Source organism: Polistes canadensis, unplaced genomic scaffold (genome assembly GCF_001313835.1).
Source record: "Polistes canadensis isolate GaletaPanama2010 unplaced genomic scaffold, ASM131383v1 scaffold_5, whole genome shotgun sequence".
Classification (NCBI taxonomy): domain Eukaryota; kingdom Metazoa; phylum Arthropoda; class Insecta; order Hymenoptera; family Vespidae; genus Polistes; species Polistes canadensis.
In genome coordinates this window covers 1230270-1245861 of record NW_014569552.1, presented here as the reverse complement: position 1 = coordinate 1245861, position 15592 = coordinate 1230270, and the positions used below count along the sequence as shown (strand labels likewise).

Here is a 15592-nt window from a genome sequence, read left to right as displayed (position 1 = left end):
AACTGAAGACCAAATCATAAGATGATTTAATATTTTGTTCTTTTATTTTTTTACTAATCTTTTGAACTGTTTACAATATTAATTATTGAAAGAATATTAGAACATATCATGTAACAATCACTTTCGTGTTGGTTATTAACAAAATAATTTTTAATAGAGATTTGTAGTACTAAAAACTTAAAAATAAGAAGACATACATAAATATTATACACATATTTACTATCTTTTCCATACATGAATTGCGAAAGACCCTCTGTTATCTTGTGCACATAATTATACATATAATATATATATAGTACCTTTCTGACAAAAGACTTTATCATAATGAGAATGAACAAATTTATGCATATGTTTATTAAACTAAATAAGGCATTTTGTGCAGTTTCAGGTAAATGAATAAACATACCTAAAGAAATTAATATATATATACCACAAAATGTGCACGTATGTCTTTAATTAGAATCGAAAATGCAAATTATGGAATGTTTCATGGAGTTTTTAAATATATTAAACATTATAAATGCAAGAGAAATAACCATAAATTTTCACTTATAATAATTTTTCTCAAACAACATGTGAAATAGATTCGTAAGGGCTCACCGAGATCTCTTTGTGAAACCTTGGTTGCTAGTTCTTTAAAAGATCTTTGTGATTGCTAGTTTCATTAAAACATAACACATTGCTGTTACAGAGTATTTTTCACGTCACTAGATAATAACTTTTCATTTAAGTGAAAGTGATATTGATCAAGGGTCGGTACTCCTATTGCAAGAAAATAATTATAAAGAGCGCAATTGTTATTACAAACATTGGTGATTCATTATATTTTTCTTTAGTGATGAATGATCACACAATGAGATATAGTTTAATTATATTGTTCTGGTAAAACGTAAGAAATATCATCCCATGGATGGCGATAAAGTCCTTGTTTCAATCTCTTCTGATCCATGTAATGGCCTATAATTGTTATATAATTAAATGATTGTTCATATTACGAATTTTACTTATGTCATAATAGAAAATTATTAACATTACCTATGAAACCTATACTTCTGCCAAGTACAAAAAGACTGTTTATAGCTCCAATTTCGATGTATTCTTCCGCTTCTTCTCTTGTGAAACTTCCACTGTTTCTTAACATGTCAACAAATGCACATGCTATGATACCATCGACATTAAGAATTAGATTAGGCTTTTTACTCGTAGTTATTTTTTCAACTTCCAATGCATATTCCACTAATGGCTTAGCTGGGAAGTTCTCCAAAACAAATTCTTTGATAAGCTTAACTCGCATATCTGGATTATTTATAGATTTTATACGATGTCCAATACCCATTATAAGTTTGCCTTTTTTACGAGTATTATTTACAAATTCTTGAGGATGCAGACCAGCATCATAGGCTTCGGAGAACATTCGAGCAGCTCCATCCAGAGCTCCACCGAAACGATCACCCTGTTTTATTTAATCAAATTTCTTATAAAATATAATTATATTTTTATAATATTTACATTGTTTTATTAGTAATTATTATTATTACTTACTATAGTAAGGAGACCAGAAACAAGAGAACTAACTAAATCTTTGCCTGCTCTGGCACATACAATAGTATTGTGAGCACCTGAGACTGCTGGTCCATGATCCGCAGTTAACATGAGCGACATTTCCAAAAATTTACAATATGTAATGGGTAAACAACGTTGGAACCATAAAAGGGAAACAACACCACCGATTCCCACATTTTGTTTCAAAACTTCTGTGACGGGCATTCCAGCATATAAAAGTTCATGACCACGTTCATCACATATGGATGTCATAAATGATGCTGGTTTTCGAATTAAACCAAGTTCCTACATTAATAAAAAATTCAATAAAAAAGATAAATAATAAATATTATTTGACTTTTCATATTGCAACATTAAAAATTTTACCCTAGCCCAATTGTAATCCATAGGTACTGTCGGTGGTGGAACCTCTGGTGCTGGAACGATCGTTCCATTCTTAACGAGTTTTTGATAAACAGTCTGAATGAGATCACCAAGATTATCAAAACCATCAGGAACGTAAGCACCAACTGCTTTCAAAGCTGCATTTTTAGCCGATGCTGTTTCTACATTACTGTTGGCAATGGAACCGGCATGTCCGAATTGTACTTCAGAAGTAAACATACTCGCACAAGTGCCGATACACCAAGCGATCAACGGTTTAGTGATTTTTTTAGATTTAATTGCTTCACATACTTCATATTCTTCGATGCCACCTACTTCACCGAGAAGTACAATAAGCTTAACATCGGGATTACTTTGATAACGCATAATATGATCCATGAATGTGGTGCCTGGATATCGATCACCTCCAATCGCAACACCCTCCAATACACCGTTGGATGCTTTGGAAATGATGTTGTTCAATTCATTGGACATACCACCAGAACGAGAAACATATGCAACACTAAAAATAATTGTTTCAATAATATCCTGATAGACACATAATTGTACGATATATTAATATCTGAAATTACCTTCCAGGTCTGTACAATTTACTATGAAGAATATTATCTGTCATACCGCCGGTATTACCGATTTTGAAACAACCTGGTTTAACACCACCGACTGTAGCCGGCCCAATAATTGTCACGTTTTTTTGTTGTGCTAATAAAATAATTTTCCTAGTCATATTTTCAGGTATACCTTCCGCAATAATTGCTATCGTTCTAATTTGCGGAAATTGTAATGTCTCAACTGTACTATCGTATGCAGACCTTAATGAGGCAAATGTTATCATGACGTCAGCATCGTTATGTTTCGTCATCGCATCTTTCATTTGTTTGTACACGGGTATGAGAACCTGGTAGAAAAGGAAAAATATTTTTAAATGATTAAGAAAGAATAAGTATTAGTAATCCCAAAATAGCATTAGTAAAGTAGTTCGTAAATATTACTTCTTTATGACCCCAATAAAACTTCTGTTTGTGGTCTCCCGTGAATGGATATACCATAGCAGCTACGGATGGCTCTGATCTTCGACAAACGAAATCAAAATCTAACATAGTTTGGACGGCTCTGGTTTGCATTCCCCAAATAATAGCTCTAGTTTTATTAGTAAATAATTGTTTTGGTTTTAAACCGTCTACAGTGTCGCTTATTTTTAATTTTATTTGTTCCGTGACAGGCGTAGATGTAGTACTTTTTGAAGGAGCAGAAGGTCCAACATCTTGACCCGAAGGTAACAAGAAATTTGCAGTTGAAAATTCTTGAGCTTCTGGATCAGGAATTGGTTTTTTCCCTAAAGCCATAGCACATATAGCTGTCATATGTGTTTCCGGACCAAATACATAAACTGGAATACCCAAACGTCTTCCCACTTCGCGTATAATTCTACAAAATAAGTGACCATATTTTCAATAAGTTTGAATAATCAAAGCAAATTAGAACAGGTGATTATATAACAAATAGATATCTACCTTAGGCCTTCTTGATAATTAGGCCCAGCTCTTCTGACGAATATTTTTATATTATGTTCCACGAGTTTAGGCTGATATCCTTGAAGTGCTGATACGATTCCTTTAAACGTTGCTGCTACATTCGTAAAATTAGCAATTCCTCCACCGATGATTAACACTTTTCCTTCTGCGCGTTTTTCCTTTGTCATTAGACTCAAAATAGTTTTAGCATATTCGTACGTTTGTTGCTCAGTAGGTGCACCCGAATATTCACCGTAATTTGCCAATTCATCGGCCGCACCCAAATCGCAAATCGTATCAGAATATATCACTGAAGCGCCTAAAAGATTTGAAATCTCAGTATAGTTCACCAACATGTGAGAAATAGGAAAAGGCAGCGACTTAACAATCACAATTTGGCTAGAATGAGCCTGATTAAATGACACTGGTGTACACTTCTACTGACCACCACCAGCGACCATTGTCCATATACGTCCATTTGGGTTTAAAATAGTCAATTTCAGACTAGCTCCAGATTTAGCATCTAAGTCTGCTATGTAGGCCTCTTCAGGATATGCATCCCGTCCAAAAGGAGGTGGATAATCGATTTCACCCCAATCTGGTTTGCATATGAAATCGGCGGCTGTGTCTAACTTAGCAGCGAGATCCAATATATAAATTTCATCATTTGTTACTACTAATGGATTTATTTCTAAATAAGTAAAACATAAATTGACATAAAATTTGTAGAGAGCTTCTACGAAGGTTGCGATCGTTCTGAAACAAAATATTCGAATATTATTGTGATTGTGATTTGTGAATGGCTATTCTATTATTTATTTGTTATTTATTTACGATCAAAGACACTTACTCTTGCTGTTCATCTGTCACGTTTACTAACAGTTTATTTATAAGTGTGGTACGATCTGGTAATTCACTATCCACTGGAATATCTAGTTTCAAAGCCTTAGAGTCAACGTCCCCTATGTCAACACCTCCCTCATGATGAAATAATATTGAATCGGCTTTCCGATGAGAAAATATGCAAATATAGTATTCTTCTTTCTATAATATTAATTAACAAATATATCATATATTAGAATATAATTTAAATCCAGATTTGATAAATTAATAAATGTTTAAAATGACATAATATAAAACTTACTGGTTTGTGAGGGACAAAAGGCTCAATAATAAACGTCTTAAGCTTTCCTATTGCCTTTCCTACTTGCTGTTCTTTATTCATTCGTTCGTCGATCCATTTCTTTACAGTATTTAAGTCAGCATTGACTTTTATCAGACCTAATTTCCCACGGCGTTTGATTAGTTGATCCGGTTTTACAACCAGCTTCTCCGTTTTTAACCATGGATGATCAGCAACGAGATCAGCCCAATTTGTTTTCTCTGTGACGGTCACAAAACGTAATTTTACAGCTTGCGTACTCGAAGGAAGCTTACGATTGATGAGGTCTTTCCCTGTTGCCTCACTAATTGCTTTTGCCGACATGTCTCACCGATTTCTGTTGATAAAAAAAAGTTTGGATTTTTTAAATACATTTTAAAGAAAGAAAAAAATTTCAGTTTGCTTTAGAAATCTATGTAAATAATTTAATATTTTTTGTAACATGTATAATAAATTATTTAAATGAATTGATATTTTTAAAACGGGAAAAGATAATGTTGATTAATTCAAACTAACTTGGTCAAAATTAACAAATGACGTAAAAAGTTTGACTTACGTTTGCAAAATACATATACATATATATGTACCGTTAAAATCATTTCCAAGAACATGCTTTTTAGAACTTATAATTAATATAAAATTTCGCAATTAATGTAAAGAAAGGACGTTCAATTGTTGTTGTATCAATTACAAATAATTATGTTTTTTTTTTAAAGATAATAACATTGTAAAGATTAATTTCTGTATTTTTTTATCATACATTTCGTATTTATTAATTGTCCGAAACTTCGCTTACCGCAAACGTTTTGAATTCAAATGATTTCAGATAATTAACTTTTAAGACTTTCTTTTATATAATTAAGTAACAAAATTTGTACTTTCTTATTATAAATATCATTTATTATTTTTTTCTACAATTCTTTTTTTTTTCTTTTTATTATAGTATTGGATCATCAATATCATAAGTTAAAGCAATAAAAAAATGTAGAAACCATTTTTACGTAACTTCAAATCAATGAAAATTGTAAATAATTTAAGAATGAATTCAACATTTATAACGAATTATAGTAAGTTCACAGTTTTTCAATAGAAATATTATTTGCAATAGCACGTATTACGTAAATATGCTGATATTTACTTTTTCAGAAGGACTCCTAAGTTCAATATCTTACAACAATATAGTTGCTATATCGAATATTTAACGAATGCATAATTTTTTTTTTCTTTTTTTGGGGATAATACTTTAAAATAAAATATTTGATATTTAAATAAGTCCGAATAAGAATATATGGATTAACAACACATTTGCGAAGGATAATGAAAAATCGTTGTTAAAGAAAATGAAGAAAACAAAAAGGAAGTAACGATATTAAAAACAAAACAGAAAATGTTTAAACAGTCGTTTGAAAGTCTAAAGCATGAATAATCGAAAAAAAGCCGACTCACGTTATTCCGTTATTAGTAGTACCTATTTGATATTTTGTAAATAGTTTTTTGTCTTCAATAATGATCGAAGTAAATAACCATGTAACGATAAGAATATGAAAAACAAACTAATAATAAAATTAAATAAGAATGAGGGGTTGTTATTGAAGGAGAATTTGAAAAATAAAGAACAAACTTTTAAGATAAAAAATATTCACAAAAAAACTCACGTAAAGAATACAATATTATCAATTACGGCCTTGTAAATCGGCAAATAATTTATTCTCCGTTATTCTCTCTCTCTCTCTCTTTTCCTTTCACCGTGTTATTTCTTTTTATTTAAATTGTTTCCTACGTGTACAGTGAATGTGAAAACGAGTTCTACTTCTTTGAAGGCTCGTGACGAACTGAACGCGAGTCGTACATTTTATGTGTGGCGCCACTTTTTGCTAACGCACTTTCGATACCACGGGATAAACGCTTTCTTTTTTCGAAAGAAGAAGATTCTTCTCTTTATTTTCTAATTTTGTGTTCTAGATTTTTCTTCTTTCGTGGTTTACTCCTCGCAAAATTAATTTAAATAAATTAATTTAAAATAGACGTTACTTTTTTTTGGTGCTGTAGAGATTCGTTTCTATAAGACATACGTCTCGATAATTATGAAAAAAATTAAAATTATAATATCTGTTGTAACGAGATAAATTAACTTCATATAAATAATAAAAATAATAGTAATCATTCGCGAATAATCGAATGTTACTAAAAGGAAAAAGACGAATAATTCATTAGAAATTATTTGTATCTTTCTTATGGTTTTTGGAGCCTCCGTTAAAACGCGTTACCATTTAGATTTAACATGCGATAGATTCATTTTTGAAAATGCCGGCCACGAAAAAAGCATGTACGTAAGTTATTATGATATAAGAAGTATCGTAAGACATCGTATGATGCGTTTGCTGTAATCTTTTATCTTTATTTAAAAACGACAACCAATAGATTGGCAAAAACCTCGACCTCATGATCACATGGTTTAACCTGTGTATTTTCTCGTACTGTTTGATTTGTACTTCTCTCATTCTTCAAAATCACCTCTAAAAATCGTTTATATTCAGATTTTTTTTTATTTAAAATATGCTTCGTGCATTACATTAACTGCTTACGTCATTTTTAGACAACGTAAGCAGAGTTTAATTAATGAGCATGCAATTTAACATATAATTCGAAATGGATCTTGCATTTATTTTAATTACCCGTCAATTTTTTATCATTTATTCGAATTCCATATACTCATTTCGCTTTCACATTTCTATATACAGAGAATTTCTATAACTTATATTTTATATGTCGACGAAATAATAAAATCAAGTATATAAGGAAAAATTCCTTATAATTAATAATATACTAACATAATCGTCCATTCTCATTAAGCTTGTGAATTCAATTGAATTAGTAAATAGTTTTCTTCTTTTTTTCCCTTATCTAAAGTTATATAACGTTAAGCTTATAACATATAGGCCAGTCAAAAAGAGACAAACTGTAACTTTTTTAGGTGGAAGCTTAAAAATTTTATCAAAGGGTAATTCGACGACGTTGAATCGAATGGTGCTAATTTTTTTGCACTAGGATGTGCCGTTTTTGAGAAAAAGGGTTCAAAATGGCTGTATTTTAGAATCTAGACATCTAATCGAAACAAGTTTTAAACAAAAGTTGTAGAGAATTGAAAAATACATAAAAAATGTTGTGAGGTTTATCTTCTTATTTGCAAAAATAAGCGATAAATATTGGGAAAAAAATGATAAAACGTGATTGTAAGAGTGGGGACAAGTCACGCCTCTTTGTCGGTTTTTACACGCGAGCGTCCGTGTGTACTAATACTGTAAATAAAGTAGTATTGTCTTTGCTTCTCGCGTCGGTTATTAACATTCGATTCTTCGTGGGGGAATTAATTTTTTTAATCGGTGTAAATGTATAGTTTCAAATTTATAAAAAGTTAATGTGTGATTTGATTAAATCGGTCATCAACCAGTAGCTTTCACTCTGAAAATTTGTGCATGTTCGTAATATCCTGTACGTGACTTTTCGAGACCTTCTTTTTTAGCTGATATATACTTCCGCGATCGATAGATATTCTTAAGCTTATCCATATTTTGATGAACAAAAAAAAAGTTCAAGAAATGTCAGAATAAATTGATTTTTCATATTATACAATATTTACGAGAAAAAAATAAAAAGAAAAAGAATAGGAGGTAGGGAGGGAGAGAGAGAGGGAGAGAGAGAAATGAATACAAGAAATAGCATAAGGTCACGGTTACTCATTGTCATTAATAAACGTGTGACTGTTTCATGACTTTAATGTGATATTTTGATTCACAAACGCATGTTAACTTCACGTAATAAATGAAGCCCTTCTAAGTTTGATTAATATTCTTGTTTAAAGAGGGGAAGAAAAAAGTCATTTACATTTTTTTGCATTAAAATTATATATGAAATGAAATGAAGAAATATAAGTACGAAGAATAAATGTTTTCTTTAAAATTAAGAATAAATAATTTTTATGTAATAATATTATCGTAATGGATATCGAAATGATTGTGCTATAAAAAAAAATAAAACAAAAAAATCCGTTTTCTTGAAGAAAATAATTAGATTTTTGAATTTCGTATTACAGTCTGTTATTGTACAATAAGAACCATTATTTGTAGTGTTTGAACGTTTCATTTATTTTCTCATATTTTATGCGAATATTCAAATGCAGATACAAAAAGTGTTTGAATTACATATTAATATAAAAAACTAGAAAGTATCATTTTCAATGGCAATTGCTTGATAATTACATTAAATATTTTACAGTCATGGGAAATTTTTCACCGTTATATTATTTATAAGGTATGAAACTTTCATTTAAAAGCTTCGAATATACAAAATAATTGATAAACAAGATTTTAAAGTTGAAAATATTCGATGAACAAACTTACTATTATATGTATATCTGTACTACGATTAATTAATATTAAAATATTAATTCCTCTCATATATATAACGACCTTCGCGGAAAAGGTGTATAAATATATGTCAATTATACTATAAAAAAATGTAATCATTCACTCGTATGATGACATATATATATGTAAATGTTAGCTGTAATCGGACCTCATTTTAAAACTATTTTAAACTTATATAATCCCTAGAAGGCCCAAAAGAATCCACCTAGGGGACCTCGTAAAAATTAAACTTAACCGAAATAAATGACATGAGCGACGCTATCTCATTGGAGAAACCGTCCATGTGCTATCTTTTTTCACTTATATAACAATTTACCAAATGTCTATGGATAAATTGTAAAGATGTATGGAGTAAATAAAAAAAAAAAGACTTATAGGAAAAATATTTATACGAATTCGAATATACACGTTATAGTTACGTATTTAAATATTGTATTTAATTATATACTATAGAAGTACTGTTTTATCATAGTACTTCTCTTCCACACTACTACAACTCATTTGAAAATAGTGTCTAGTTTAACATTCTAATTGTAAGACTTAAGATATGAACTATAGGTTAAGATTATTTTATCAAGTACTAAAATTTAAAAATATTCAGAATAAATAAAAGAAAAAATGGCCAGACTTTTATTTTCGTTGTCAAAATAAATCGATTTCATTAGAAACTTTACTACGGAATGGGGAAAAAATTTATAGAGTGATTATAAAATATTTAAATTTTATTTTAATTAGCCTTATCAAAATAGCTATCTTTTGCTTTCAGTACTGGCCTTATATACTCTCTTGGCATTCTAAGTAACAAATTCTGCAATCTTGTGAAAGTAATTTGATTTAAGAAATAATTAAGATTGAATTATAAACGCGATCAGAAAAATATATAATCAATATATTGAAAATACTTTTTGCAAAAATAAAATCTTATTGATGGATGAGAAATTCAGATTTAACATAATTATGAATTTTGTTGAACAAACATTGACTCCCTATATAAATATTAATAAGATCGTAAAATAATTTTAATCCAGTAGCGTATACATATATTATACATATCGATAATTGTGTACTAATATAAGTCAAAAAATAGAAAAGATTCATTATATGACTTATTTGATGATATAACTAATTGTAATAGAAAATAAATCATAAAATTAATTTTTATTATTTTTTGACTTATGTTAGTTCACTGTCATAATTATCGACACGTTTGAAAGATATATCTTGATAACTGAAGCATCAGTTTTATTGTCTAGTTCAACGATATATTTAAGCAAGGCCTTGATCTCTCCAAAATAATAAATGTGAAGATGTCAGTGAAAAATATGTCAAGTAGATTGTAGTAATAAGTATAAAGATAAGATATTCGGGAAAGAGTACTAGCATATTTTAACTTGTCTCGATGCAAAACAATATTATTTACTCATAAATAAAATTATTTCTGATAAAAAGTGTCATGCTCATACAAAATAGGATCATTTATAATGATCAAAACTAGTGCTACATAATCTCTTTTTTTTCGCTAGGATATTTATTTCAAATTTGTTCCACGTACCTTTGGTTTTGTAATCAAGAGTAAATTCAATTGATTTTAAACATTGTGCGAAATTCTAAATCAAAAATAACGCAATGATTTAAGTTTTCCATGGAGCAGTGCCAAAAAAGTAAAGAGACTTAACTTTTATTTCATTCAAAAAAATTGATACTGTATAATTACATCAACGGTTTATAAAATTTGTTAATAACATTTGAAGATTAAATTTGAATTTCCACAAAAAAAATTTTAAATCAAAGAAGAATATAAATTATATAAAACATAATTTATCGATGATAAAATAATATTCCATTTATAATATTTCGAAGGTCCTTAGAAATGCCTTTTTTTCGAAATATTTCAATTTAAAACTATACGATTAGTACATACAATTGTTTCCGATATAAGTAAATAACGTAAGAAAAAACTGTATGTACTTATTTACAACATCTTATTCATAATTCAGGAATTTGAAAGCGTAAAAGAAAAAAAATTATACAAAGTATTAGCATTTGCAATGTCATGATCAGTAGTAATATTGACTTATTTTCTCAAACATTTAACTACAATTCGATTAGGTACTAATATACGTATATAATTTTGAGATCATAAATAGATACACACGTTAACAGGATGCTGAATTATATATGTTTAATTTATTTATCCGTGTCGAAGAAAAACGAAAGAAAACATAAAAGAAAGGACACTCTGAGATATATATAATTTAATTAATTTATTCTTATACTTAAAACTATGATTACAAATTGTCTTTAAGAAAGAATACTTCATATAAAAATATTGTATCTTAATTAATTATGCCGGTAATAATTATGATATTGGACTAAGTAAAAAAATGGAAAAATTTTATTTTACGATTTATTTTATATTATAATAGTTTTATTTATTATAGTTTTTTTCCGATTTGTGTGTGTTTTACTTGATTCACTCTCATAATTACTATATTATCTAATTATGTCTACTGTTAACTTTTATTGAATTTAATCTTTCCAATTTGTTTTCTAATAATAAATTTAAATCAATTTAGAAGTACATATAGTAATAAGGAAGTAAATATGGCATATGAAACTAAAAAATTTATACCAATTATCAGATAAGAAATATTGTTCCCATTTTCATTAGAGTAAACTACAAGTTTCACAATATCTGATAACTTTTATATGTTGTTAAAAATAGTAATAGAATAAGTACTGTACTATGACTTTAGTATTAAACAATACCTGATTATACTCCATATTTTACTTGCAAGATTATACTATACTCAATTGTACATACAGGAATTATATCTACGAGCACAATTAATATTTTTTATTTATTTATTTAAATTTACGCAAAAGAATATAAAAATGTCTTGATCAAATAATATGACATGTCAACTGTCAATATCTCGTTAATACATTCAAACCTTGTTCGAACAAAACCTTATTTTTAATTACTTTCCTAATTTTCCTGTGTTCATCAACTATGATATTGAAAGGTTTAAATTAAAATAATTAAACATTGAATGTTTAGCTAACATACCGCACTTCAAATAGAGGTTAATTGTACTTGAATAATCGTATGTTGTAAATAAAATCTCGTAAAATAGTCAAATAATTAGTATAATAATCAGAATACACATGAATCGCATAAAAGACACGAAACAATGAATAATATTGGTTTATTATTTTGATTAATAATATAATCCAAACCGATTCATTGATTTTATAAATAGGGTTAGGAAACGTTTTGATGGATAATAGAAAAAGAATTAAATGATATTACTTACAGGTTGCAATTAATATCGATGAGTATGAACATGCAGTAGATATTAAATAGAACTCTTCAACGCGAGAGACAGCCAGAAAATACGTTCTTTCTTCGAGGAGAGTGCTTACTTCAAAAAAAATTATTTTAAACTGTTTCTTCCTTCTCTTTCTTTCTTTCTTTATCTATCTCTTTCTATCTACGACAACGCTGCCACAACGCCGACATTCGAGTAAACTTCACGCCATTTCGTGTACGCGTGACCTCGAAAATCTAGTTTGACTTAAAATTCTTCGAATCATTTCAACAACAATGTTATTAGATGAATGAATATTACTATATATATTTTTATTAAATATTATTAATCATAGAAAATATATATGAATAAGATTTTTTTTTATACGTTTCTAATTCGATTGGTAACACTTAAATCATAATGACGCAGCTATGTATGTCATGACAACGTCATATCGTATGATCCTTCTTATTGATCGGACAACCGGAATCGATATCAAGCGTATCCAATCGAAAAAGTGGATCGTAAAAAATTGTTAACGGCATTGATACACTTATGTTTACTTAGAAATTAAATTTTTTAAATCTTTATAAAAGAAGGCAATATATACAGAAAATAAGACATAATTACGTAATTATTTTTAATGTGTCATATATTAAAGCACTTGAACTTAAAAAAAAGTTAATTTTTTCTAATTACATATATAATAAAAACAGAATATATATATTTATTGCGAAATTACATTGAATAATAATGTATATATTCATAAATATCTATTTTTTTCTTATAATAATAAACTAAAGAAATAATATATGATTTATATTATTTTTTTCTAATTACTATTTCTTTTAAAATAATACCACCTTTATAATAATATTTAATCATATAGTGATAACAGATAGAGATAATTTCTTAAATAGTTTCTATATAATTATAGTCTCTGATCACTTGTAAAAATGTAATATGAAAGTCATTTGTTCGTTATTTAACAGTTTTATAAAAGCATTATAAATGCATATTTATATATTCTGGACGTTTTAATTTTTAAAATTCTTCTCATTGAAGATAATTGTAGCATAATCTATCCATGAATATATTGATTAATTATTTACGAAAAAATTATATTATATTCCGTTTAGTATATAAAAATCTATCACTGTGTTCTATTCACATTGTTCATCATTAAAAATTTTTTGAATTTTATAACAAAAACATGTACGTTTCTGCATTTATCTAAAGCAGAATTATTTCTAATCTGTCAATCATTATAAAATTACACTCTATCTTCGAATTTTGTTATAGTATCGTGTACATTTTCTATTACAGTATATATATAAGGCCGCTGCATTGGATTAACTTTTAAAATAGAGAGAATTAAATTTTGCATATCCTAAAAAGTAAAATTTAACACTATTATGAAATCTGTTAAATTATTATACGATAAATAAAAATGTTCACACACATACTTCATTATAGGGTGCTTCTTCCGGAAATGTAATATTTGCACTTATAACAGCGAGTGCCACGCTATCTCCTCTTTCATAAACATTGTCAAATGGAGATTTGAAATAGCATAAGGCATATAGAATACATCCTAGGGACTAAAATAAATAATGATGAAAGTTTACTTACTTTTTTATAATAAGTAAGTTAATTATCTAACTAGCTATATAAACATTACCCAAATATCTGTTCGTTCATCAATCATACAGTAGCTTTCAACATTAAATAGCTCTGGTGCTCTATATGGCATCGAACATCTTTCCGCTGCTATATCTTGCAATGTTTGAGCTTCTTGATTACCACAAACTTTAACCCTCGCCGGTGCTACAGATCCTAAAATATTATTTCATTATTTAACATTATATGATAGTTTCGTTCTCAATTTTTGTTATATATTTTACTTTGTAGTACCTAAATCCATTATAATAGGCATATTTTGATCATTTAAAACTATATTTGCAGTCTTCAGATCTCTATGCGCAAGAGGATCTGGCTTCGCCTCATGGAAAGCTTGTACACCCTCACATATTTGTAAAAAGGTAATTAAAATATCTATGGGATTCATATAATCATTATTTTTAGCTCGTCTTTCTAATTCATGTGCTAATGTACCTCTCTGTAAATGCAATTAAAGAAATAATGATTAATGTATGTGTGATAAAAATATGTATAAAATAATATTTTTTTAATAAATAATATAAACTTACATAATAATAAGGTAATACAAGTAGTACTTCACTAGTTGAATTGACAACAGGATCTGCTGTTCCCCTGTGTGTAGAATCAATACATTCTATAACATTTGGATGTTTTACGAGATGATGATATTCTATTTCTTTCATTGCTAAACGTTGGTCTTCTGATCCATGACAAACAATTTTTTTAATCGCATATTTTCTATGTGTTATATTATCTTCTACTAAAAGTACTGTACTAAATCCACTGTAATTGAAATACACATTTTATTATAATAACATTTTTATTTTTGTTTTAATGTAGAAACAAAACCATTGTCTTATTTTGAGGTTATATATAATTTTCATATATATATATAAACAAAAGAAAACATTATAAAAATTATAAGTAATATTTATGAAGTTATTATACAAATCACATACAAAAAAAGACTTAAATTTAATCAATAGTTAAAGATCAAAGTAGTCTAATTTACCCTTCTCCCAGATGTTCCCGAACCGTATACTTTTTCGTATTTACAGTAATAGTTTCCTTGGCGCAAAGACATCCCATTTTCCAAATAAAACCCAGGTCAAAGTTGTTCATTGTTAATGATATACAAAAATCCAGGAAATAAATTATTCATTCGGCACATATTCTTTTTTCATTAACATGTAAATATTATGACACACATCACAGATATTTGCACTACTTGCAACATGCGAAGTTAGGTAAGGTTAGAACATTTAAAGGGAATCTTTACAATTTAAAAACTTTAAATTGAGAATTATAATTAACTTTTGTTAATGACGAAATCTGGAAGCAGATAATGAACATGACAACAAAACTAAATATATTATTACATATTTATGCGAGTACGTTATTATATATTTTATTAATATTATAATACAATTACTTTCTTACTAATTATATTTTTTGATATACAAATATTTATCTACTATGTAACTTTTCAATTCTGTAGGTTCTTATCTACTACTTATTTAATTATTGATAAATATTTTTCTTTATCTTATTTTATTATAAGGAAAAGAC

The 15592-nt window shown here is 28.0% G+C and overlaps 2 protein-coding genes across 3 annotated transcripts; both read right to left on the bottom strand.

The window, feature by feature from the left end:
* Positions 1–198: 198 nt before the first annotated feature.
* LOC106788484 (ATP-citrate synthase) lies at positions 199–12570 on the bottom strand. Of its 2 annotated transcripts, none has more exons than XM_014751767.1 (11): positions 12368–12570; positions 4606–4960; positions 4312–4505; positions 3907–4217; positions 3462–3780; positions 2940–3375; positions 2520–2845; positions 1930–2449; positions 1543–1848; positions 1036–1453; positions 199–957 (listed from the first exon to the last, which is right to left on the bottom strand). In XM_014751767.1, exons 2-11 carry the CDS (start codon positions 4945–4947, stop codon positions 866–868), a joined length of 3264 nt encoding a protein of 1087 aa, XP_014607253.1. In that variant the 5' UTR covers positions 4948–4960; positions 12368–12570; the 3' UTR covers positions 199–865. The 2 variants fall into 2 exon arrangements, with proteins under 2 accessions (XP_014607253.1, XP_014607263.1); XM_014751777.1 differs by lacking the exon at positions 12368–12570 and adding an exon at positions 6279–6318.
* A 715-nt stretch (positions 12571–13285) lies between these two features.
* Positions 13286–15358, bottom strand: LOC106787904 (serine/threonine-protein kinase 16). Its single transcript, XM_014750670.1, has 6 exons — positions 15036–15358; positions 14572–14806; positions 14276–14480; positions 14043–14197; positions 13828–13962; positions 13286–13751 (listed from the first exon to the last, which is right to left on the bottom strand). The coding sequence occupies exons 1-6, from the start codon at positions 15143–15145 to the stop codon at positions 13635–13637; spliced, it is 957 nt and encodes a 318-aa protein (XP_014606156.1). The 5' UTR covers positions 15146–15358; the 3' UTR covers positions 13286–13634.
* Between the last annotated feature and the right edge of the window lie 234 nt (positions 15359–15592).